Here is a 27,232-nt window from a genome sequence, read left to right as displayed (position 1 = left end):
ACCTGTGATTATTATTACATACTAAAATGTTTGCAATCCCTATCCAATCACAGGGTAGGAGAGGGAGAGGACCTGTATGTGTTAGTTTATTGCAGCAGAGAAACACTGGGTCTTTTGCCTTGACAGAAAGAGTTGTGTTATGTGGCAGAACTGTGTAAAACTCTGAACGGCATGGTCAGAAAAGCACATCATTTGGCAGGGAAAACAGCTTCCATATATGTTTTTCCTAATCTGTGTGTTTATATGTTTACCTGGAATTCAGCTTTAAGTGCCAGATCAGTTATCCTTGGCCCAATGATTGTCTGGGAAAGTGGTGTCATTTCAATGGCACCTTACTGCAGGGAGGTCTGGGGAACTTCCAACTCTGCAGTGCCTTCCAGTGACACCACCATAAACTGGAGCTAAGACCGATAATGGTAGGTGTTCCTATACGTATCACTTCACCTTTTCTGTACTTCCCTCATTGAGTCTCTGCTCTCACTACTCCTGCTGTTCCCTAACTGTCAAAACTTTTTGTTAGTCTATTAGACATCACAGAGTAAAATACTCATACATGAGTAGAAGGAGCAGGAAAAGGATGACCATGTCAGAGCAAAATTCAGCCTAAAATCCAAATCTTTTTGCTGTGAGTATGATTTCACAAGCTGTCATTATCCTGCACCCAAATTTAAATATGAACTCTTTGTCAGAGGGGATGATGAAAGGGAGATCTTAAAGTTGGAAAATCCAAAACCTCTAAGACACTAGGGGCTCACTCAGCCCACCAAGCTCCATCTATAGCTAAGCATCAATTTTGGGGGAATTGACACTCATCTCATCCTGATTTTTCCCAAGCAGGCCCCTCCATGTGGAGGGCTTTGCTTTTTGCAGGATCTTAAAAGTAGGACTACCCCCCAAAAAAAATTCCAGACAGCTGCAAGGTGTTCTCATAGTCAGGGTGAAAAGACAGGGAAATAGGCAAAAGAAAATTGTGTTATAGCCAACTGCAGGTTATTACCCCATGAAAAGTAGAACATTGCTGGGAATGCTGTTGAAGTCTATTTGAGATCCTATGATTGTAAGTCTCCTGGCCATGCAGCTCAACTAAAGAGAAAAAATCGATTAGATTAAACCTAATTAAATTTTCTGTGCATCACAAATTCTACACTTACTCATATTAAGGCACTTACTTGGTCACTGCCTATTGTCACTGCTTTGCCATTCATAGCCTTTATTAGCCTGACAAATGTATCATCAGTTAAGCTATTTGCAGCACCACAAGTAAATCCTTGAAGGATGTTTGTAGATAACCTAGGACAAAAAACAGCACCAGTGCATGTTAATTTAATATGTTCTTGTTTAGAAATGTGAAGATACAGTTGTCAAAATAATTCTTTAAAATGAAAAGGGAGGGCACTCAATGAATAAAAGTTAGTACTCCTAAATGTCCACTGATGAGGAAAGGACTGAATGAAACCTTGGTCCTTATTGGAAATCAGCAATGCTAGGACAGGCAGGTTTTAGCACTGCATAGATTCCTATTCACTTCCATTGCTAACTATGTGGAGAGACAAGATGAGAACCCCCCAAGCCATAGATATTGGTCCAAATATACATTTTTAGTTGTCACAATAATAAAGTCTATTAGGAGTTAAAAGCCAACACATTTTGGAGATTATACACAAATCCCTCTTCATCAGAGATTGAATTTATTGTTTCAAAGCAATGTGGACAGTTCTTGATAGAGCTGTCCAGTCCCACAATCTACAGCTCAGGAAAGACCCATTTACTGTGATAAATTACAATGTATATCTGGACCAATCTCTTTGTCTTGGTGTTGTCATTGTTTCTCTCCATAGAAATGGACTCCCCCAGAAACCCCATTGGACGTCCACTAGGCAATAGAGAGCTGCCATACTACAGAAATCATTTGATTTAGTTTGAACTTTTACCAAAATTTGAGTCCAGTGCTTAACCACCCTAATTCCACTATTGATATCTATGTTAGCAGCTCACTTAACAACCCCTTCATCTCACACTGCTTTGTGTCCCTGGAGAGCCCCTGCCACAAAGCTGCAGCTGTAACAGTTTCCTTGACTTCTCAAACTTCATGAATACGCTTGGACATCCTCTTGAGACAACATACTAATGAAAGTACCTCAGGTATAATAATGCTAGGTAACCTCTCATTGGTTAGCTGGACAGTGGTTGATGCAAAATGGTGGCAAGGATATAGTTTTTCAGTTAATAGATCAAGGCAATCACACCATGGAGTCATACCAAAGAGAAACTGGTTGATGTAAGTTATCAGTATGTGTCTTTGTGTTTTGCAAGTTAGTAAGGTTTTTGTGCTGTGACAGGTTCACTGAAAGACTTTAGATGCCTATTCATTTTTGGTCCAGGACTTAGGTGCATTAATAGAATATCTGTATGGGAGCACAACTGCTAAAAAATTCAAATTCAAAGTAAAGTCCAGAAAAATAGCTAAAACAGAAGCCAATGTTCACAGTGGAGAAGGAGGTCCATCCAAATCACAACTGAAATAAATAAGTCAGAAAGTTGGTTTACAGATGTGGGCAAGTACATGGCCAGGAAAAAGACTCTTCCAAGGATACATTAAGTCTAAAAGAGCAACATCCAGTCACCTCCGTTACAATTAAATCACCTCAAAAATGCACCTTCCAGCTGGCAAAGGTAAATGACTGAAACAACACAGGTAGTCAGTGAACATCAGGATGAGAGGAAGGAGCTTCCTCTTGAAGAATTGCAAAATAAAGTGCAAAGCAACAATATACAAAAGTAAACAAAAATCGATAAAACGCAAAAAAAACTCTCATAAATATATAGAACACTGAATGAAACAAATTAGTCTACACCAAATTCACCAAATGCAGTATCAAAATAGTATGTTTTTTTAAAGCAAATTTAGCTTAAGCAGCTAAATGAGCAAAAGTGAAGAGTTTTTCTTCAAAATCACTCCATTCATCTTAAGTATTAATAGATAAGACCCGTAGTGCTACCATATAACACATGGTTACTTACTCAGAGAAGTTTTCCGCTTTGGTTATTATAGTGTGGTATAAAACTTGAGCCTAAAAATGACAAACACAAGACATGAGAACAGAAATACACCTTTAAGCTTAGACGAGCTTGTAATCCTCTTATTAATTGAACGTACCTGACTTGAGGTCCATTGCATCTGATTTATTTCACTGACACTGAGGTTGGAAGCCAGTAAGTGATATGATGGGATCTCACCAGCCAGTGCGGGTGGCACAATCTCGTAGATGGTCTTGTTGAGGATGCTGCTACTCTGAATGACCTAAGACAAATACACATGACACAAATGAACATCTGTTTTGTAGTGAGTGTTCTATGACAGTCATGTAGCTCTGGCAGGTGGCCCATTTAAACCATGTAGCCCAGGCAAAATCATCTTTATGGGCATGCTGCAGCTTGTACTTCTTCTCTAGGGCCTTTGATTGACACGTCAGGAGGTTGAGAGGAACTGTGATTGGCCAAACTGAACCCTTCCATTTGAACAGAAGGAACATGATTGGCCAGTGGGCAGTTAAACCCATCTACTAGACAGAATAGGAAAGAAGAGAGAAATCAGGAAAAGAGGATGGAAGGAAGAGCAGGAATTTCTGTATGGAGAGCCTGGGAAGAGGAGAGGAGAGCAAAGACACTTGGGGATGAGAAGAAGGAAAAAAAGGAGGTTGCAGCTGAGCCAGGACAAATATTGCTCCCAGACACACAGAGGGAAGGTGTGCAGTTTTTCAGAGCAGAGAGAGAAGCCTGAGGGGAGATCCTGCCAGAGACAGCATGGCCTGTACCTCATCCACCTCCATCCATCAGGACATCATGGTCTACTTCTCATCCTTCAACTGCTTGCAGGAATAGTCATCTAGGAACACACTGTATCCAGAAGGACATCCTTTTGGACATCTTAGTGGTGGGTGGCATTTTGGTCATCTACTTCTATGTTAATCTTTGCCTACTACTTCTGCTAGATGAGCTTTTTTTTAAAAAAAGGGGACATGCCATTCATTCATCGTCATTTGCTTCCAACAGTTTTCAAGGATGCCTTTACCTTGTGGATTACAAATTACACCTACATTTGAAGACTGAGCACTTCATTGTCACAAGGTCCCACCACGGTAGGTTGTAACAGATGTACTCATTGACCAGTGGTTAGCTACGGCCAGTTTGACTATAGTTAGGTTAATGTCTTTATGAAAATGAAAGAAAAAAGGAACAGCAACACTAATGATTTCACTGTTGTACTTTATAATACTGCTGTTTAACATTCTGTTGCTTTTACTGCTCTTCAGTCTGTTACTTTTACTGCTCTTCAGTCTGTTTAACCAATACTTCTCTACAGGACTTACTCTAATGTGTTCAATAAAGTCCATTAATCTGCTATTGGTATGTTGTTGTACTGAGGGCCACTTACAGGGAGAGTCACCACTAAAAATTGGAGAACCCAATATTTCCAGCAGCTCCTTTGAGAGTACAGTTGTGGCGGAAACTTGTTTGTGATAGACCTTCACCACCTTTTCTCTCCTCAATATAAAAGTAGAAATATAGTCAGATCTTTTTTTTTTCTTTTTTGGGGAATGGTAGGAGCACCCGTGTCCCCATTGGGAAGATTCCACTCACTTGCTGTCCATTTGTAGATGTCAGACAGAGCGTACAGTGAAAGAAAATCTCACCATCAGAGGCACAAAGAGTAATGTATTATTTTGATCAGGAAAGAGCTAGAGCCTCTGTAAAGTGTTTCTTGACATTTGTATTTTCTTTGGGAATATTACTGTTTTGGTGACTGTTGATACCTGGGACAGGAATTGAGGGGAAATGAGCAAAGAAAGCAATTCAAATATTACTTCAGAATAGATTAGAGCTTCTGCCAGGTGTCTTTGCTACCCCTTGGGCAGATTTCACGCATCCTACTTACTGGTGCCACCTGGGACAGGGAAAGCATTTTAACCCTCTTGTGGAGACACAATAAACAATTAATTTGTTTGCTTCAACACTACAAGCCATACACTGTGAAGCGACAGCCATTTTAGTGGACACACCTCCAAGTGTCCAAGGGGCAGCCCACGTTTTTCTTCTTGTTCAGTTTATGGGATCTTTCCTAAATAATTTAAAAATCTACCAATTTGGAAATCATGCAGGTAATATCTTTGAACTCTTGCATTTCAGATGGATTGATATGCTAAGTTCACTCTCTCTTCAGCCACGTTTACAGCTGCTGCTGGCCGTCTTCCACTGGTCATTTTTGCTCCCATCCCCAAAAAGCATTACATTTAATTTTATGATTGCTATTAAAAACAATTTTGATGAATGGGATTGTTAAAAAAGATGCAAGTGCCACAAATGCTAAATACGCCATGGATTATAAGGAGCTATAGAGATGTCACCCAGTTTTGTCTGTCAGTGTCGGGGGGGGGGGGGGGGTCACTTACCTCTTGAACAAATTGCTGCTTTAGCACTGTTGGTGCTTGTTCTAGGAAGCCGGTAAAGGTGGAGTTTTTGGCCAGGGTCTCAATGTCAGTTGGTGACAACTTGGTTATTTCAGAAGTCTGGACACCAATAATCAGCTGACCCAATTGCTTCAGAGTTTCAGCATTAATCTGTAGAAATCAAAATGTGTAACATGTTAGCCTTGAGATTTCTGTAAAGTGTACCTGAACTCAAAATGTAAAAACATTCTATGTTTGAGGAAACATTTGGAAATGTTATTTGTGCCTAAGCAGCACCATGAAAATTCTACATAATGTCTTTAAAGTTGAGCTAAAGGCAAACTTTCTTTTCATTTTGGATAGAGTAAGGGAGGGTTATAATGCTTGTCAGCTTTTTTGCCAAACCTGTGGCCCTTAGGGGGGGTTCCTTTCCTTTCCTGTTCCAAAGCCTCAACAAGATGTGAGAGAAGATCCCTCCAAAATTAGGGAAATCTTTGGTAATCTTTGGTAATCACCAGGATCACTAGATCTAGTGCCCTCAATGGGACACAGACAGCAGTAAAAGGTTGACAGGTGTTCTAATCCCTCTCCAATCCAATCTAAAACTAGATTCATCATAGATGTATATCTGCATATTAGATGAGATCTAAGGCACTGCAGCCTCTTACTGCTAATCTCAGGAGATTTGGAATGAGATTTGGTGATGTCACTACTGTACTGCACACTGTTCTACTTGCTGGAGTGAGTCGCAGTGTTGATATCCCACTGTTTCTGCTTCATTCTTTCTGTGGATATGAGCTTCCCAGACCTGCTGCTAATTGATTATTCCTCCACCAGTTATCAAATAATGGTTCAGTATAGAAAGAACGTTTTTTTCTCTCTTATACGAAAAGATCCCTGATAGAGTGACTCTTATTTGTAACCCTTTCTTTCTGAACTTACATCCACACTACAGACATTTTCCAGCATGCTGAAAAATTCACACAGCCAGTTTCTATGGTGGTTTTATGGACTGTTTTATTTATTTATTCTTTCCTTAAAGTGAACATGACATCAGTAATACCCTCCTTACATCTATACTTTCTTACAGAAGTATTCTAGGTATGGATATTTTTATATTTTTATACATAGTTATATTGGTACAACTTGGACCAGTTTAACTATGCACATAGTTGTGGAAAACCCTGGAAGCTGGAAATCACTGTGGTAGGCACTGCTGCTCTATGATCTCCACTTACTTCCAGATCCTGACTTGACTGCCTTACGGCATCTATATTGAGCAGCTATACACGAGGTCACATTCTCAATGAATGCAAAGTATTCTCTGATTGGATGAGGTAGACAGCATGAGGTCACTGCCTCATCCAGTCCAAGAACACTTTGCATTCATTCAGAAAATACAAAGCAACCTCTGAATGATGCCTATGTCTGAGCAGGCTACCTCCTGTGTTCATAATGTAGCAGGGCAGCTGCTCAGCACAGGACCTGGAAGCTAGTGGAGACCACCAGATTAGTGATTTCTACTACAGTGATTTCCAGCTTCTAGAGGGATCTCACAGGTGAGGTATATGTATAGTTATACCAGAATAACAAACCAAGACTGGTTGCGCTACGTTTCAAAGTTACAAAAACAAATGAATGAAAGTGACTATATCTCAATAGTAGTGGCACTCGCTATATTTCATATATATACAGTATATATATATATATATATATATATATACTGTATATAGCAAATCATCAAAAAATGTGTTGCGCCGCTCACAAATATAAAAGTGCATATGCCAATAATACAAATAACTAAAATAAACAAGTTCACATATGTTCATAAAGTGCTGAGTTCACAATCTGCAACCAAACGAAAGATCCAGTGCAGATAAAGCAGCCAAAAAGATCTCACTGATAAACAGATTCTTCACCACTTGTGTGCACCAACAATCATAAACTGCTTACCTTATCCCTTATCCTCAGATCTCAAAGAGAAGGAGGTCTGGATACACATTGAGAGAAAAGACCCACATGGATGGATGGATGGATAGATGAGAACCTCATGGTATATCAAGTGAAAATACTCAAGCCGACACTAGCAATCCAGCGAGATAAACCGACTCAGGGTTGTATTAGTAACAAGCAAGAGAGAGAAGGTCTCTCATAGTGTATTATTTAAAATCCCAATTTTATTAAGATAAGAAATACTACTCGCAAGTGTGAAAAGTAAACTGGCATTACAATCTCAGTTTGTCCCAATCAACGCCACGAGGGTCGTGATGACGTCACCACTGTAGCTTTGACTGTTGCGTTTTGTCCAATAGGATGTTGTCACTGGGGCAGCGGAGGATACTGTCATGTTTATTTTAGTTATTTATATTTTTTGCATATGCACTTTTAGATTTGTTACCAGCACAACACATTTTTTAATGATATGTATAGTTACAAGAAAGATTAGATATAGATATAGCACAAAACATGAATGCACGGCCAAGCAGAGAGAACCTTTTATGTATGGCTGCCCATGATAAATGCCAGGGGGTTGTCAGGGCAGCACATTCAATCACCCTCTTGTGTCGATGGTCATGTCCACCTTAGCTGCAGAAATAACCATTTCAGGATCCCCCAGTTTGCCAAATGGTGCAACAGAATCTAATAAAATACTTTTAAAATTGTATACTTGTATTGTTTATATTTTGGTTTTATAAACTACTATTAAACTACTTTGTGGACACTCATAATTAGGGATGAGCAGCGGTAAGGGAATGCTCCATCTTTTCCTGCACATATTGCATATCAGTAAATGTTACCTGGAAATTACTGTGAACCATGTTTGATACGATAACAGAAGCCTGTGTGACGGTCCAGTTAGTGATGGAGGACAAGGTTTGAAGATTCTCTTTCAGAACGTCTCCACTTGTATCCCCCAAAATGGATGCTGGCAGTATGACAGCTTGAGAGCCCAGCATGGCCAGAGTTTCCGATGTGACATTGGTAATTGAGGAGACCAGGTTGGTCAGCTGCTACAAAAAAATATCCAGAAAAAGATTTAGGGTTCATTTGATATCAGGATGCAAAGAGTATATTTGTGCAGTAATATGGCAAACCAACTTTCATAGAAAAGTAAAATCACTGAATGAATATCACCATAGTATAGGTGATCCTATGGTGTACAGTACATAAGAGGGCAGTCATAATTAAGAAAATATCTATCCTATTAAAGGGATTCCTAGTAAAAATAGAAAAGTCTTGTTTCATTGCAGCCTTTGTGTGCTACATAGAGGATCCTCAACATGCAGAGTACCCATGCATACTGGTACTGGACCAGTATTCTACTGCTCCTTAATTGACATGGTGGACTGGTGTTTGGTGATAGCAAATGCCTGGCAGTCTTTAATGATGTAAGTCACCCACAATGCTCTGGGAACCATATGAGACCATATGATTTTTGCCTAGTCTTTGGATCACAAATAAGCGCTCAAAAGCAACAATCAACTTGTGGTTAGTGACTCATATCACTATATTGTGTTCTACATTAATTCCCTAAAAACAGCGTATCTACATTGGGAAACAGGGAAAATAGCAGGCACCTCATATTAATGGGTACATTTAAAGCCCAATTCTGGGCTCTCTTCTTCTGATCTTCTCTACCTTGGAGCAGTCCTTGGAGATGCAGAGAGTGGCTCTGATGTCAGTGCCATTCTCTGAATGAAAATGTGTTGAATGCAGGGTGACGTGGTGATGGGTTGGGCTTATGACACTCTGCATTAGCAGAGGTTGAGTGACGGTGAATGCCTTTCAATCCAGAAGACTGAAGACATCTTGTGATGGAATACAAGTACTGCAGGGGACAGCCCTGTAGTGAAAGTGAGTATTGCAGCCTTGTCTGCTTATTATATTTTAATACCACTGGGGAAAAATTAAAAAAAAAGTCAGGCATTAAACACTTACGTCTGATGGCAGACTGACATTGGCACCGCATGTTTTCAAAGACTGTAGAATGTTGATTTTCTGTGCTGGAGATAAATTACCAAGGTCTAGCTTGACAACAGCATTGCAAAGGATATTTTTAGGGATGCTGCAGAGGAAGAAAAAAGGGTTTCATTTAGTTTCAATCGAAGTCATCATTTTGTATGTACTGTATATAAACCAATAGCAGTTTTAGAGAGTAGAGCAAGATTCTCTCTCAGGTTTATTGCTGTCTTTGTTGGGCAGGATGCCTTTGTGAGAAAACTGTCACCTGGATGTGAGGGAGAATCATCAAAAGAGACACATGCATGTAATAAAACCATTATTAAAATGAAAACCAAGTTTTAAACTCTAGAAAATCAGCAAATGCACAGTAATAAGATTATAGATTATGTTTTACTGTACTGACTTCATAGTCTGCTTCAGCAATAGTAATTCCTAAAACACAGTGAGCATGCACTGGGCAAGCGCATGGGTCTGTGTAATTTCATGTCTCCCTTCACAAGAATGGTGCTACCAACCTTCCATGTCATTATGGGTCCAGTGCATGTGCTAGCTTGTGGTTCTCCACATAAACCTGCTTCAGGTCTCTGCTTTGGGCTGCGTGTGTGTCTCATGGTGTGTGTACAAGCACACACTCACTGCTGACACTGGTTCCAGATGGGCTATTTAAAGTCCATCTCTGGACATAACTTCACTGAATTAAAAAGTGGAGCCAATGTCAACAATAATACTGCTCCAAAAGCCAATGATTGGATCTTTGCTTCCTATTTCTGGTGCAGGCACAGCTCTTGAGCCCATCTCTGTTCACAATCCACCAAATAAAGCAATTGCTGCAAACCATGTTCTATAAAAAAAGTCTTATATTTCTTGTGAAAGCCCAATATTCACCCCACCAAGGATCCACCCATCTTCCTCCTATCTGCCTTTCAAATACAACTTATAAAGTCTTTCTGGTCAGGCATGAAGGGTCTATGGTTAAAAGATGAAAACCTTAGCTGTATCTTTTGACTAATATACTATTTAAAGCATAAGGATGTAAGTAGATAAATAATAACACATACAGTTGTAAGGAGAACGTTGCATTGTCCATTAAGAGCAGTTTTGCAGAGTACATCATAAAATTGTCTTGCAGAATCAGATTTCCGATCAAATGCAGAGTTTGTGGCTCCTCCAAAAATTGCTGAAGCTGTTTCAACACAAAATGTGAACAGTCAGTCAATAGAACTGTTTTGTTTTTGTTGTTATTGGTTCACAAATTAGGACTGCAGCGTATACTTATCAAAGTTGCATGAATATGTATTCCTAAGCGCAACAGCACTATATCTTATTTACAGTCAACAGAAATATCAGCAGCCCAGTGCAGAACTGTGAGAGCTTCTTACAGCATATGCATAATACTTTCTTTCCCAACTGGCCAGAATATTTGCTTTAAATAAGAGGAATAAAAGTCTATTGACTTAACTAAGGGAGTTTATGGAATCTTTGTGTTTTTTCTATTGTATTAGAGAAGGCTAATACTAAACAAATTAACTTCTGACATACTGTACTCCCGTCTGTGTTTCAGAATTATTGTAAGCAATTCAAGAAGTACAAAACAGAGCAGGGAAAAATGGATCTGGTGAAACGTTTCATCACTGGCATTCCCGTTACAATTATATCTACCACTATCTGATGGTGTTTGTTCTGTCAAAAAGTATACAAAGTAGTCAGTTGTGGGTATAAATGGTTTCAGGAATAATATATTAACCTTGCTCAATGCAACTGCTCAACCAAAAAAAGGGAGCTCCAAATTGAAAACCTTCATGTGATGGTTCCTGTTGAGAACAGGGGACCCCTTAAAATGTGCATTTTTTCCTATATGGGGGTGTAGTGTTTCCAAGTTTTCAATAGGCTTTGAAGGGCTTCAAGGACAATGTCCTATTGGGATGCATCATCAAGGAGCCAAAATGAGTATGTAGCTCATACTCGAATTCAGCATCCAGGACCCATCCACCTGTGGAGGATGACCAATGGGGAAGAGGACCCCACACATTACATGACTGGACCTAAGAACTAAGGATAAAAGGTACTGAGATTTAAAGGATAAGGAATTAAAGTAATATTAAACTCTCCTCTTTTCCTATATATATGGAAGAGGGATTAGAACCCCTGTCATTTTTTTATTGCTGTCTGTGCTCTAGTTGGGGAGATTCAACCTCTCTATTTGTCCTGTTTACCATTATCATTGAAAGTGAAAGTAAAGGAAAATCCCACATTTTGGGATTTTCCCCCCAGAAAAGTAATAGAGGGGAATTTTCCAATGGGGACACTAGTACTGGTGATCTGAGGGTCCCCTAGAAATTCCCTAAATTTGGAGTGGTTTCCTCTCACTTCTTATTTTGGTCATGGGACATGGAGTGAAGGGAAATCACCCCAATGGGATATATCCCCAATCACTCACAAATTATTTTAATTTAATCTGCTCGATCCGTATCATCCAGCACCACTTCCCAGAATGTTTGGTTGGGAAGCATGCGCTTTACATGTCACGCAGAGGTCACATGGCTATTATCTTTTGCCATGAAGATAAAGCACATGCACACTCCAGTAAGTGTATCTAAGTGTATCAACCACAGCTGTCCCAACAGCCAATGCCAGTCAATTCCCTTATAGGAGGAGCTGGAAATTTGAATAGATTTCCGGGCTTTGGATCTGTCAGCGCATGTCGGTGCATGAAGCATTGATGCATTAGGCTACAGTCCCGACTGGGAGAGTGATTGTAAGGATGGCTATCGCAGGGCTTCATGGTTTACTGCAAGGCATTGTACTTATTTTTAAATTGGACAGAATAATTTCAAAGAGAAATTGCAAAGAAGTGGGGCCTGAAAACAAAAGGAAAATACAATATGTCCACAAGTATGTGGCTTTCATTTTTTTTAAATGGAGGGTTTAATATTACTTAATAACACTTTAAAACTGTAGTTTTATCTATCTATATTTGCCTTCCCTGGTTCCTCCTTTCCCTGTTCATCAACATTAATTTTTTTTTTATTTTAGACATAATGATGTCATCACAGGGTCTCTGTGCTTCTCTGTACAATGCAGGCAGATCATGGCTGGTGAGAGTGCTTGGCAGGGTGCTGTACATAGCATTCTAAAATAAAAATATTCACAGCACCCTGCCTCAAGGCTCCTCTCAAGAGTCCTCAGCCCTGATGCTAGTTTTCTGAAGGAGTTGTGCAAATTGCAAAATGCCATGATGGGAGGAGTGTGCATTTCTAGGCAGGCTAAATTTGCAGGCAGACCACCCTATGTAACACCTGCATGTGATTCTGAGCCTCCATAATTGAATCCAGAGACAGTCACGCTGGAGATGACAGAACTAGATGACTCTGGATGTCCTCTAGCCCATAAATGAGGTGGGCTCTATCTGACTTGCTGCTGCGTCTAGTTTGCAACATGGGAAGCTCACAGTGTGCAGTAAAACCAGAATAAAAAATGTCATTCAGTAAAGGTGGAGTTCAGCTTTGAATCAGAACTAAACTTAATTTGTAGAAAACTGCTAGCAGTCAGCTTTATTGCAGATGAAACATGCTATGTTTCTTGTGCAACAATGCACACACACAGTTAGAACCATATATATTTGGACACAGGCACAATTTTAGTTTTTTTCAGGTAGTTACTAGAGATGAGCGAAGAAATGAAAAATTCGATTCGACGAATTCGTGGACAATATTCGATTCGAGTCGAATAAATTCGCTGTGAATTTAACTTAAAAAAGGGTGTTTCTAGGCTTCAGAGAGACTTAATATTAGTGCAGAACACTGTACCTTTAATTTAAATGCCCTTGGAGTCTGCTGGGGAAGAGAAATAATACTGTCAGTCAGTATGACATGCAGATGAGTGCCGTCGATCTTAGAATCACCGCACACTTCACTCATTTGGCCAGTCACGGGGCCAAAACCAGTGTTTGGAGCCACAGTGTGGCGGTGGAGGCAGCAGCAATGGGAGGCCATACAGCAACCTATGACAAAATGGAAACCAGCAGGAGTGTGAGGAGACCTGAAAGTGGCACATGGCAGAGTGGGAGCAATGGGAGGCGGTACAGGGACCCAGGTCACACTGTGGGCCCAGCAGCAGCGTGACCAGGCGGTACGGGGGCCCATGTCAGATTTGGGGCCTGGCAGCACCTATGGGAGGCCTGTAATCTGCCAGCACCCTATGACAAAATGGAACCCTGGGCTGGGGCAGGCAGAACCGCCGTATCTTTATCACGGTTTTCCCAGGCCACCGAATGGCGACGCTGCATATGCTGACGCAACGCTGTAGTCCCAACATGGGCCCCCTGGCCACGCTTGACTTTCTGGCCACATAGTCGACATACGGCTACGTTTACTTCCTCGGGCGGCTTGACGAAAAATTGCCACACCGCAGAGTAGGAAACTTTGCCTCCGCTACTCCTCACTGGCTGACTGCTACTTCCTCCGTGCACACCGGCACCACTACTGGCCGTGGTGGTAGGCTGCAGTGGAGCTGGTGCTCTACTCCGTGGCCGTTTGCCTCCACTGACACTGCTGCGACCCTGCTGCCTCCTGGCAGCAGCAATGGGAGGCCGTACAGGGACCCATGAGAGACTCTGGACTTGGCAGCAGCATGAGGAGGCGGTATATAGGGGCCCATGGCAGATTAGGGGCCTGGCAGCAGCTATGGGAGGCCCGTAATCTGCCAGCACCCTATGTCAAAAAATTCAACACACCAGCAGTGTGAAGAGACCTGAATGTGGCACATGGCAGAGTGTGGCGATGGAAACAGCAGCAATGGGAGGCCGTACAGGGACCCATGAGAGACTCTGGAATTGGCAGCAGCATGAGGAGGCGGTATATAGGGGCCCATGGCAGATTAGGGGCCTGGCAGCAGCTATGGGAGGCCCGTAATCTGCCAGCACCCTATGTCAAAAAATTCAACACAACAGCAGTGTGTGAGGAGACCTGAAAGTGGCACATGGCAGAGTGTGGCGATGGAGACAGCAGCAATGGGAGGCCGTACAGGGACCCATGAGAGACTCTGGACTTGGCAGCAGCATGAGGAGGCGGTATATAGGGGCCCATGGCAGATTAGGGGCCTGGCAGCAGCTATGGGAGGCCCGTAATCTGCCAGCACCCTATGTCAAAAAATTGAAAACACAAGCAGTGTGAAGAGACCTGAATGTGGCACATGGCAGAGTGTGGCGATGGAGACAGCAGCAATGGGAGGCCGTACAGGGACCCATGAGAGACTCTGGACTTGGCAGCAGCATGAGGAGGCGGTATATAGGGGCCCATGGCAGATTAGGGGCCTGGCAGCAGCTATGGGAGGCCCGTAATCTGCCAGCACCCTATGTCAAAAAATTCAACACAACAGCAGTGTGTGAGGAGACCTGAAAGTGGCACATGGCAGAGTGTGGCGATGGAGACAGCAGCAATGGGAGGCCGTACAGGGACCCATGAGAGACTCTGGACTTGGCAGCAGCATGAGGAGGCGGTATATAGGGGCCCATGGCAGATTAGGGGCCTGGCAGCAGCTATGGGAGGCCCGTAATCTGCCAGCACCCTATGTCAAAAAATTGAAAACACAAGCAGTGTGAAGAGACCTGAATGTGGCACATGGCAGAGTGTGGCGATGGAGACAGCAGCAATGGGAGGCCGTACAGGGACCCATGAGAGACTCTGGACTTGGCAGCAGCATGAGGAGGCGGTATATAGGGGCCCATGGCAGATTAGGGGCCTGGCAGCAGCTATGGGAGGCCCGTAATCTGCCAGCACCCTATGTCAAAAAATTCAACACAACAGCAGTGTGTGAGGAGACCTGAAAGTGGCACATGGCAGAGTGTGGCGATGGAGACAGCAGCAATGGGAGGCCGTACAAGGACCCATGAGAGACTCTGGACTTGGCAGCAGCATGAGGAGGCGGTATATAGGGGCCCATGGCAGATTAGGGGCCTGGCAGCAGCTATGGGAGGCCCGTAATCTGCCAGCACCCTATGTCAAAAAATTCAACACACCAGCAGTGTGAAGAGACCTGAATGTGGCACATGGCAGAGTGTGGCGATGGAAACAGCAGCAATGGGAGGCCGTACAGGGACCCATGAGAGACTCTGGACTTGGCAGCAGCATGAGGAGGCGGTATATAGGGGCCCATGGCAGATTAGGGGCCTGGCAGCAGCTATGGGAGGCCCGTAATCTGCCAGCACCCTATGTCAAAAAATTCAACACAACAGCAGTGTGTGAGGAGACCTGAAAGTGGCACATGGCAGAGTGTGGCGATGGAGACAGCAGCAATGGGAGGCCGTACAGGGACCCATGAGAGACTCTGGACTTGGCAGCAGCATGAGGAGGCGGTATATAGGGGCCCATGGCAGATTAGGGGCCTGGCAGCAGCTATGGGAGGCCCGTAATCTGCCAGCACCCTATGTCAAAAAATTCAACACAACAGCAGTGTGTGAGGAGACCTGAAAGTGGCACATGGCAGAGTGTGGCGATGGAGACAGCAGCAATGGGAGGCCGTATAGGGACCCATGACAGACTCTGGACTTGGCAGCAGCATGAGGAGGCGGTATATAGGGGCCCATGGCAGATTAGGGGCCTGGCAGCAGCTATGGGAGGCCCGTAATCTGCCAGCACCCTATGTCAAAAAATTCAACACAACAGCAGTGTGTGAGGAGACCTGAAAGTGGCACATGGCAGAGTGTGGCGATGGAGACAGCAGCAATGGGAGGCCGTACAAGGACCCATGAGAGACTCTGGACTTGGCAGCAGCATGAGGAGGCGGTATATAGGGGCCCATGGCAGATTAGGGGCCTGGCAGCAGCTATGGGAGGCCCGTAATCTGCCAGCACCCTATGTCAAAAAATTCAACACACCAGCAGTGTGAAGAGACCTGAATGTGGCACATGGCAGAGTGTGGCGATGGAAACAGCAGCAATGGGAGGCCGTACAGGGACCCATGAGAGACTCTGGACTTGGCAGCAGCATGAGGAGGCGGTATATAGGGGCCCATGGAAGATTAGGGGCCTGGCAGCAGCTATGGGAGGCCCGTAATCTGCCAGCACCCTATGTCAAAAAATTCAACACAACAGCAGTGTGTGAGGAGACCTGAAAGTGGCACATGGCAGAGTGTGGCGATGGAGACAGCAGCAATGGGAGGCCGTACAGGGACCCATGAGAGACTCTGGACTTGGCAGCAGCATGAGGAGGCGGTATATAGGGGCCCATGGCAGATTAGGGGCCTGGCAGCAGCTATGGGAGGCCCGTAATCTGCCAGCACCCTATGTCAAAAAATTCAACACAACAGCAGTGTGTGAGGAGACCTGAAAGTGGCACATGGCAGAGTGTGGCGATGGAGACAGCAGCAATGGGAGGCCGTACAAGGACCCATGAGAGACTCTGGACTTGGCAGCAGCATGAGGAGGCGGTATATAGGGGCCCATGGCAGATTAGGGGCCTGGCAGCAGCTATGGGAGGCCCGTAATCTGCCAGCACCCTATGTCAAAAAATTCAACACACCAGCAGTGTGAAGAGACCTGAATGTGGCACATGGCAGAGTGTGGCGATGGAAACAGCAGCAATGGGAGGCCGTACAGGGACCCATGAGAGACTCTGGACTTGGCAGCAGCATGAGGAGGCGGTATATAGGGGCCCATGGCAGATTAGGGGCCTGGCAGCAGCTATGGGAGGCCCGTAATCTGCCAGCACCCTATGTCAAAAAATTCAACACAACAGCAGTGTGTGAGGAGACCTGAAAGTGGCACATGGCAGAGTGTGGCGATGGAGACAGCAGCAATGGGAGGCCGTACAGGGACCCATGAGAGACTCTGGACTTGGCAGCAGCATGAGGAGGCGGTATATAGGGGCCCATGGCAGATTAGGGGCCTGGCAGCAGCTATGGGAGGCCCGTAATCTGCCAGCACCCTATGTCAAAAAATTCAACACAACAGCAGTGTGTGAGGAGACCTGAAAGTGGCACATGGCAGAGTGTGGCGATGGAGACAGAAGCAATGGGAGGCCGTATAGGGACCCATGAGAGACTCTGGACTTGGCAGCAGCATGAGGAGGCGGTATATAGGGGCCCATGGCAGATTAGGGGCCTGGCAGCAGCTATGGGAGGTCCGTAATCTGCCAGCACCCTATGTCAAAAAATTCAACACACCAGCAGTGTGTGAGGAGACCTGAAAGTGGCACATGTTTGAGGCATGATTCATGGCGGATTTAGTCAGTTGTGTCAGGAACTGGTGGTTTGAAATCCAGACTAATCCACGCCTGATTCATTTTCACAAACGTGAGTCTCTCCACACTTTGGGTGGACAGTCGTGTCCTCCGCGGAGTTACAATACCTCCTGCCGCACTAAACACGCGCTCCGATGCCACGCTACTGGCCGGGCATGACAGCCTTTCAAGGGCAAATTCAGCTAGTTGGGGCCAAAGGTCAAGTTTCGTTGCCCAGTAGTCAAGGGGATTGTCTACCTCGGTTGGCAGGGTGCTGTCCAAGTAGGCCCAAGCCTGTTGTTTGAGCTCCTGCTCCAGGTCCACCTGATGCTGCTGCTGCTGCTGCGGCTGGTTAGTAGTTTCCTCACTGCGCTGGTGAAGAAAGCTACTCATCATCGACTGCAGACTGAGGCAGCCGCTGCTGGTGGAGCTGCCACTGCTCCTACCACCCCACCCCTCCCCTGCTGCCATGCCAGTGGAACGCGAGCGCACAGGGCCCACAGTGTCTGAGGATGGACGTTGGCGCACAAAGGCAGAGACCAACTGACTACATAGGTGGTTTTTATAGTACGTAATTTTGGCCTCCCTCTCAGCAGGTGTGAAAAAGGCCACCATTTTGGACCGGTAGCGAGGGTCCAACAAGGTGGACAGCCAAAAGTCATCCCTCTGTCTGATGGTTATTATTCGGCTGTCGCTACGCAAGCAACCGAGCATGCTATGGGCCATTTGTGCCAAGGAATGCGAGGGACTCCCTGCCTCCATCTCCACAGCATACTGCCACGGTGCGTCTGGGTCCTCTGTCTCCTCCTCCTCCTCCTCTACCAGATGCTCCTGCTCCTCCACTCCTGTCCGCTGAGTGGAAAAACCACCCATTTCACTCAATAATTCCTGAGCACAAATGTCCTCCTCTACCTCCTCCTCTTCTTCCTGTCCTGCCCCCACAGGGGTCATGTGGCGTTGAGATCTGTGCGCCACGTCTACCGCACCCTGACCAGCCATTGTTAACAGCATTTGTTCCAGGACGTGCAACAGAGGAATGACGTCGTTCATCCCATAGTCCTGCCGACTCACGAATAGCGTGGCCTCCTCAAAGGGCCTGAGCAAGCGGCAGGTGTCACGCATGAGCTGCCAATGGCTGACATCTAAGTTACACAGGGGAGTACCTTTATCCGCTTGTAACATAAGGAAATCGGTGATGGCCTTTCGCTGCTCGTAAAGGCGGTCTAACATGTGTAGGGTTGAATTCCACCTTGTTGCAACGTCGCAGATCAGGCGATGCTGTGGAATTCCGTTCTGCCGCTGCAGCTCAATGAGGGTGTTCTTTGCGGTGTAGGAATGGCTGAAATGCATGCACAGTTTACGTGACATTTTAAGGATGTCTTGCAGTGGGATGGTGGATTTTAGGAACCGCTTGACAACCAGATTGAACACGTGAGCCATGCATGGCGCATGGCACAACCTTCCTTGACGCAGAGCAGACACCATGTTCTTTCCGTTGTCGGTCAACATGGTTCCGATTTTAAGTTTGCGCGGAGACAGCCATCTGTCGATTTCTCTGTTCATTACACACAGCAGTTCCTCCCCTGTGTGACTACGTTCGCCAAGGCATACCAGGTGCAGCACAGCGTGACACCGTTGCGCCCTGCACATGTGATATGCCGGTCGGGTAATGGGACTTGGCACGGGGGTGGCGGCTGAGGACACGGCGGAAAAAGAGGTGGTAGAGGCGGACATGTTTGCTGGACCAAGGACGTGCAAACGTGGAGGCAAAAGCGTCGTGACCTGTCCAAGTTGCTGGTGCGGCTGTGCCGGCACCACGTTCACCCAGTGGGCCGTAAATGACATGTACTGTCCCTGACCGTAGTTACAGCTCCACACGTCGGCGCTGCCGTGCACTTTGGCAGAGACCGACATGCTCAAAGACTGGCCCACCATCTCTTCTACATGTGAATGCAGGGCTGGCACTGCCTTTTGGGCAAAGAAATGACGGCTTGGCACTCTCCACCGCGGCGCGGCACAAGCCATCATTTCTCGGAAAGGTGCTGAGTCCACCAGTTGGAAAGGGAGGGACTGCAGCACCAGCAACTTGGACAGGAGGACGTTCAGCTTTTGCACCGTCGGGTGCGTGCTCGCAAACTGTTGTCTCTTGGAAACGGATTCCAAGAAAGACTGTTGACGGAATCCGAGAAGAGGAGTAGCAGGAGAAGGAGCATCTGAACGAGCGGAAGATGCCAACGAGCGACAACTCCCCTCAGCAGAGGTGTTGGAGCCTTGACTGGCTGATAGAGGGTGATTGACGACGTCGGGTGTCGGAGCAAGTAACGGAGCGGGTGATGGAGCGGGGGCTGGGGCAGGCAGAACCGCCGTATCTTTATCACGGTTTTCCCAGGCCAACGAATGGTGACGCTGCATATGCTGATGCAACGCTGTAGTCCCAACATGGGCCCCCTGGCCACGCTTGCATTTCTGGCCACATAGTCGACATACGGCTACGTTTACTTCCTCGGGCGGCTTGACGAAAAATTGCCACACCACCGAGTAGGAAACTTTGCCCCCGCTACTCCTCACTGGCTGACTGCTACTTCCTCCGTGCGCACCGGCACCACTACTGGCCGTGGTGGTAGGCTGCAGTGGAGCTGGTGCTCTACTCCGTGGCCGTTTGGCTCCACTGACACTGATGCGACCCTGCTGCCTCCTGGGCAACCCACCGACTGTTTCGCTCGCTGCCAAGCTGGCACCCTCTTCTCCTGATGATGCGGAATAAATTGCCTGATGACGACGAGGCAGCCAAGTGCGATCAACCTCCTCATCATCAGGTACGGTCTCCGCCTCACTACTAGCCCCCTCGGCTGCGTCTGAGTCAGGAGACAGACCTGTCTCTAGACCGGCTACAGAGCCACTCTCCTCGCCAGTACTTCTTCGCCTGGCTGCTGAAAAGGCCGATGTCTCCCCCCGTTCCTGACCGCCCTCTGTTAGCTCTTCCTCACTGTACAGTGGGGCTGAGCCCACAGCATGCGATACTTCGCTTGGTGAGGGAACAGCAAAGGACAGGGGCAGGTAGAGGACATGTGATTTCAGTGGGCTTGCTCCCGGGCCATGCCAACTAACGGTTGTGTCTGACGTACCCACCGACCGTTGGCTGTAGGTGTCAGAGGTGACCTGGGAAGAGGAAGACGACCGAGCCAACCAATCAATGACGGCAGGGTTGTCGGAGGAGACACGACCGCTGGATGACACCGGGAGCACTGGCCTCTGGCTGCGAATAGTGCTGCCTCGACCCCTTCCTCTGCTGCCACGTCTGCTCGCTCCTAAAAAATTGCCTCCTCTGCCACTCCTCTGCATGTTGTCTGACATACTCTTTAATTCAACGATTATGTGTCCCTGAGTAACAATTCTCTGGCACTCAGTAACAATTCTGTCTGTCCCTGAGTAAAAATTCTGTGGCCCTAAGTAAAGTTTCTGTGGCCCTGAGTAACAATTCTCTGGCACTCAGTAACAATTCTGTCTGTCCCTGAGTAACAATTCTCTGGCACTCAGTAACAATTCTGTCTGTCCCTGAGTAAAAATTCTGTGGCCCTAAGTAAAGTTTCTGTGGCCCTGAGTAACAATTCTCTGGCACTCCGTAACAATTCTGTCTGTCCCTGAGTAACAATTCTCTGGCACTCAGTAACAATTCTGTCTGTCCCTGAGTAAAAATTCTGTGGCCCTAAGTAAAGTTTCTGTGGCCCTGAGTAACAATTCTCTGGCACTCCGTAACAATTCTGTCTGTCCCTGAATAACAATTCTCTGGCACTCAGTAACAATTCTGTCTGTCCCTGAGTAACAATTCTCTGGCACTCAGTAACAATTCTGTCTGTCCCTGAGTAAAAATTCTGTGGCCCTAAGTAAAGTTTCTGTGGCCCTGAGTAACAATTCTCTGGCACTCAGTAACAATTCTGTCTGTCCCTGAGTAACAATTCTCTGGCACTCAGTAACAATTCTGTCTGTCCCTGAGTAAAAATTCTGTGGCCCTAAGTAAAGTTTCTGTGGCCCTGAGTAACAATTCTCTGGCACTCCGTAACAATTCTGTCTGTCCCTGAGTAACAATTCTCTGGCACTCAGTAACAATTCTGTCTGTCCCTGAGTAAAAATTCTGTGGCCCTAATTAAAGTTTCTGTGGCCCTAAGTAACAATTCTCTGGCACTCAGTAACAATTCTGTCTGTCCCTGAGTAACAATTCTCTGGCACTCCGTAACAATTCTGTCTGTCCCTGAGTAACAATTCTCTGGCACTCAGTAACAATTCTGTCTGTCCCTGAGTAACAATTCTCTGGCACTCAGTAACAATTCTGTCTGTCCCTGAGTAAAAATTCTGTGGCCCTAAGTAAAGTTTCTGTGGCCCTGAGTAACAATTCTCTGGCACTCCGTAACAATTCTGTCTGTCCCTGAGTAACAATTCTCTGGCACTCAGTAACAATTCTGTCTGTCCCTGAGTAAAAATTCTGTGGCCCTAAGTAAAGTTTCTGTGGCCCTGAGTAACAATTCTCTGGCACTCCGTAACAATTCTGTCTGTCCCTGAATAACAATTCTCTGGCACTCAGTAACAATTCTGTCTGTCCCTGAGTAACAATTCTCTGGCACTCAGTAACAATTCTGTCTGTCCCTGAGTAAAAATTCTGTGGCCCTAAGTAAAGTTTCTGTGGCCCTGAGTAACAATTCTCTGGCACTCAGTAACAATTCTGTCTGTCCCTGAGTAACAATTCTCTGGCACTCAGTAACAATTCTGTCTGTCCCTGAGTAAAAATTCTGTGGCCCTAAGTAAAGTTTCTGTGGCCCTGAGTAACAATTCTCTGGCACTCCGTAACAATTCTGTCTGTCCCTGAGTAACAATTCTCTGGCACTCAGTAACAATTCTGTCTGTCCCTGAGTAAAAATTCTGTGGCCCTAATTAAAGTTTCTGTGGCCCTAAGTAACAATTCTCTGGCACTCAGTAACAATTCTGTCTGTCCCTGAGTAACAATTCTCTGGCACTCCGTAACAATTCTGTCTGTCCCTGAGTAACAATTCTCTGGCACTCAGTAACAATTCTGTCTGTCCCTGAGTAACAATTCTCTGGCACTCAGTAACAATTCTGTCTGTCCCTGAGTAAAAATTCTGTGGCCCTAAGTAAAGTTTCTGTGGCCCTGAGTAACAATTCTCTGGCACTCAGTAACAATTCTGTCTGTCCCTGAGTAAAAATTCTGTGGCCCTAAGTAAAGTTTCTGTGGCCCTGAGTAACAATTCTCTGGCACTCCGTAACAATTCTGTCTGTCCCTGAGTAACAATTCTCTGGCACTCAGTAACAATTCTGTCTGTCCCTGAGTAAAAATTCTGTGGCCCTAAGTAAAGTTTCTGTGGCCCTGAGTAACAATTCTCTGGCACTCCGTAACAATTCTGTCTGTCCCTGAGTAACAATTCTCTGGCACTCAGTAACAATTCTGTCTGTCCCTGAGTAAAAATTCTGTGGCCCTAATTAAAGTTTCTGTGGCCCTAAGTAACAATTCTCTGGCACTCAGTAACAATTCTGTCTGTCCCTGAGTAACAATTCTCTGGCACTCCGTAACAATTCTGTCTGTCCCTGAGTAACAATTCTCTGGCACTCAGTAACAATTCTGTCTGTCCCTGAGTAACAATTCTCTGGCACTCCGTAACAATTCTGTCTGTCCCTGAGTATGAATTCTGTGGCCCTAACTAGCGTTTCTTTGTCCCTAAGTAACAGTTCTGTGGCCCTGAGTAACAATTCTGTGTCTGTGCGAGTAACAATTCTGTGGCCCTAAGTAACAGTTCTGTGGCCCTCAGTAACAGTTCTGTGTCTGTGCGAGTAACAATTCTGTGTCTGTGCGAGTAACAATTCTGTGGCCCTAAGTAACAGTTCTGTGGCCTTCAGTAACAATTCTGTGTCTGTGCGAGTAACAATTCTGTGGCCCTAAGTAAAGTTTCTGTGGCCCTAAGTAACAATTCTCTGGCACTCAGTAACAATTCTGTCTGTCCCTGAGTAACAATTCTCTGGCACTCAGTAACAATTCTGTCTGTCCCTGAGTAAAAATTCTGTGGCCCTAAGTAAAGTTTCTGGGGCCCTGAGTAACAATTCTCTGGCACTCAGTAACAATTCTGTCTGTTCCTCAGTAACAATTCTCTGGCACTCAGTAACAATTCTGTCTGTCCCTGAGTAAAAATTCTGTGGCCCTAAGTAAAGTTTCTGTGGCCCTAAGTAACAATTCTCTGGCACTCCGTAACAATTCTGTCTGTCCCTGAGTAACAATTCTCTGGCACTCAGTAACAATTCTGTCTGTCCCTGAGTAAAAATTCTGTGGCCCTAATTAAAGTTTCTGTGGCCCTAAGTAACAATTCTCTGGCACTCAGTAACAATTCTGTCTGTCCCTGAGTAACAATTCTCTGGCACTCCGTAACAATTCTGTCTGTCCCTGAGTAACAATTCTCTGGCACTCAGTAACAATTCTGTCTGTCCCTGAGTAACAATTCTCTGGCACTCCGTAACAATTCTGTCTGTCCCTGAGTATGAATTCTGTGGCCCTAACTAGCGTTTCTTTGTCCCTAAGTAACAGTTCTGTGGCCCTGAGTAACAATTCTGTGTCTGTGCGAGTAACAATTCTGTGGCCCTAAGTAACAGTTCTGTGGCCCTCAGTAACAGTTCTGTGTCTGTGCGAGTAACAATTCTGTGTCTGTGCGAGTAACAATTCTGTGGCCCTAAGTAACAGTTCTGTGGCCTTCAGTAACAATTCTGTGTCTGTGCGTGTAACAATTCTGTGTCTGTGCGAGTAACAATTCTGTGGCCCTAAGTAAAGTTTCTGTGGCCCTAAGTAACAATTCTCTGGCACTCAGTAACAATTCTGTCTGTCCCTGAGTAACAATTCTCTGGCACTCAGTAACAATTCTGTCTGTCCCTGAGTAAAAATTCTGTGGCCCTAAGTAAAGTTTCTGGGGCCCTGAGTAACAATTCTCTGGCACTCAGTAACAATTCTGTCTGTCCCTGAGTAACAATTCTCTGGCACTCCGTAACAATTCTGTCTGTCCCTGAGTAAAAATTCTGTGGCCCTAAGTAAAGTTTCTGTGGCCCTAAGTAACAATTCTCTGGCACTCAGTAACAATTCTGTCTGTCCCTGAGTAACAATTCTCTGGCACTCAGTAACAATTCTGTCTGTCCCTGAGTAAAAATTCTGTGGCCCTAATTAAAGTTTCTGTGGCCCTAAGTAACAATTCTCTGGCACTCAGTAACAATTCTGTCTGTCCCTGAGTAAAAATTCTGTGGCCCTAATAACGTTTCTGTGGCCCTAAGTAACAACTCTCTGGCACTGAGTAACAATTCTGTCTGTCCCTGAGTATGAATTCTGTGGCCCTAACTAGCGTTTCTTTGTCCCTAAATAACGATTCTGTGGCCCTCATTAACAAGTCTGTGTCCCTGAGTAATGGTTCTCTGTCCCTAAGTAACTTTTCTCTGTCCCCAATTATCGTTTCTGTGGCCCTAACTCTGTCCCTGTCCCTAGTACAGAGCGGTCTGCCTCTGTTCAATGACTGCAGGCAAATGAAGAATTCCAAAATGGCCGCTATTTATAGCTCGACCATTACACAGTGCTGGTTGGCTGGCTGCTGATTGGCTGATGCGATCACATGTAGTTGAGGAATGCATTATGGGTCAGCGCGCCTTGTCTGCGCGCCTTCCCAGACATCCCCGCTCCGTCGCCGCACATGTCAGCCGCCATTTTCTGAAAAATTTCGATTCGCGCGTCCGAATTAGGCTATTTTTCGGATTCGGCACGAATCAAAATTTTTCTGATATTCGACTCGAATTCCACTTCGGATACTTCGATTCGCTCATCTCTAGTAGTTACCAAAACATATTCAAGCTATAATTATATAATGGATATGGGCTGGAAGTGCACACTCTCAGGTTTAATTTGAGGGTATGTACATCCAAATTGGAGGAAGAGGTTAGGAATTACAGCTCTTAAGAGTAGCTATCCCCCCACTTTTTTAAGGGACCAAAAGTAATTGGACAATTGAATCAAAAGCTGTTTCATGGCCAGGTGTGGGCTACTCCTTTGTTATTTCTTCATCAATTAAGCAGGTAAAAGGTCTGGAGTTGATTTTAAGTGTGGGATTTGCATTTGGAATCTATTACTGTGAACCTACACTATGCATTCAAAGGAGCTGTCCATGCAAGTGAAACAGGCCATTGTAAGGCTTCAAAAATTAAACAAATCCATCAGAGAGAGCAGCAACAGTAGGAGTGGCCAAATCAACAGTTTGGTACATTCTGAGGAAAGAACGCACTCTTGAGCTCAGCAACATAAATAGGCATGGACGTCCACGGAAGACAACAGTAGTGGATGATAGCAGGATCCTCTTTATGGTAAAGAAAAACCCATTCCCAACATCCAGACAAGTGAAGGACACTCTCCAGGAGGTGGGCGTCTCAATGTCAAAGTCTACAATCAAGAGCAAATACAGAGGGTTCACCACAAGGTGGAAACCATTCATAAGCCTGAAGAATAGAAAAGCCAGATTAGACTTTGCCAAATAAAATCTAAAAAAGCCAGACCAGTTCTGGAAAAGCATTCTTTGGACGGATGAAACTAAGATGAATCTGTACCAGAATGACGGGAAGAAAAAAGTGTGGAGAAGGCTTGGAACAGCTCATGATCCAAAGCACACAATGTCATCTATAAAACATGGCATGGGCATGCATGGCTTCCAGTGGCACTGGGTCATTGGTGTTTATTGATGATTTGACAGAAGACAGAAGCAGCCGGATGAATGTGATGTGTTTAGAGATAAACTGTCAGCCCAGATTCACCCAAATGTAGCAAAGTTGATTGAACGGCGCTTCACAGTACAGATGGACAATGATCCAAAACACACTGCAAAAGCAACCCAGGAGCTTTTGAAGGAAAAGAAGTGGAATATTTTGCAATGGCCGAGTCAATCACCTGATCCCAACCCAACTGAGCATGCATTTTACTTGCTGAAGGCAAAAATAAAGGCAGAAAGACCCACAAACAAAGAACATCTGAAGACAGCTGCAGTTAGAGCCTGGCAAAGCATCAGAAAGGAGGAAACCCAGTCTCTGGTAATGTCCATGGGTTCCAGACTTCAGGCAGTCATTTCCAGTAAAGGATCATCAACAAAATATTAAAAATTAACATTTTATTTATGATTATATTCATTTGTCCAATTACTTTTGAGCCCCTGAAAATGGAGGGATGGTGTATAAAAATGGTTGCAGTTCCTAAAATTTGTACTTGATATTTATGTTCAACCCCTTGAATTAAAGCTGAAAGTCTGCACTTCAAATTCATTTGGATTGTTTAATTTATTCTGGTGGCATATAGAGCCTAAAGTATGAAAATTGTGCCTGTGTCCAAATATATATGGACCTAACTGTACCTGCTTGCTCACAGCATTCTATTGGATGTACACTGAGCAGCATACGCAAGGGATGTAACTGCCACATCTCTGTAAGTTGGTGGTGAGTATATTCGGGAGTATAGTTCCTTTTTAAGCATTTGTATATTGTCTTCGGCTTCAAGCCAAAATGCCCTCACATTACATATTTGTTAGAAAACCTGAA

The 27,232-nt window shown here is 45.1% G+C and overlaps 1 protein-coding gene across 1 annotated transcript in view; it reads right to left on the bottom strand.

The window, feature by feature from the left end:
* Nucleotides 1-27,232, bottom strand: part of LOC149458518 (uncharacterized) — a 58,801-nt gene that overhangs the window by 21,935 nt on the left and 9,634 nt on the right. Inside the window, 8 exon segments of the mRNA XM_089682086.1 lie at nt 998-1,083; nt 1,170-1,290; nt 3,022-3,071; nt 3,158-3,301; nt 5,451-5,618; nt 8,246-8,458; nt 9,387-9,513; nt 10,469-10,593. Of these exon segments, the coding sequence (XP_089538212.1) occupies nt 998-1,083; nt 1,170-1,290; nt 3,022-3,071; nt 3,158-3,301; nt 5,451-5,618; nt 8,246-8,458; nt 9,387-9,513; nt 10,469-10,593 (1,034 nt within the window).

The sequence above is a fragment of the Staurois parvus genome, unplaced genomic scaffold (assembly GCF_062004578.1).
Source record: "Staurois parvus isolate SC_StPar_1 unplaced genomic scaffold, SC_StPar_1.0 ptg000285l, whole genome shotgun sequence".
Lineage (NCBI taxonomy): Eukaryota > Metazoa > Chordata > Amphibia > Anura > Ranidae > Staurois > Staurois parvus.
The sequence above is the reverse complement of the archived record's forward strand: the minus strand, read 5'-3'. Positions and strand labels throughout refer to the sequence as shown.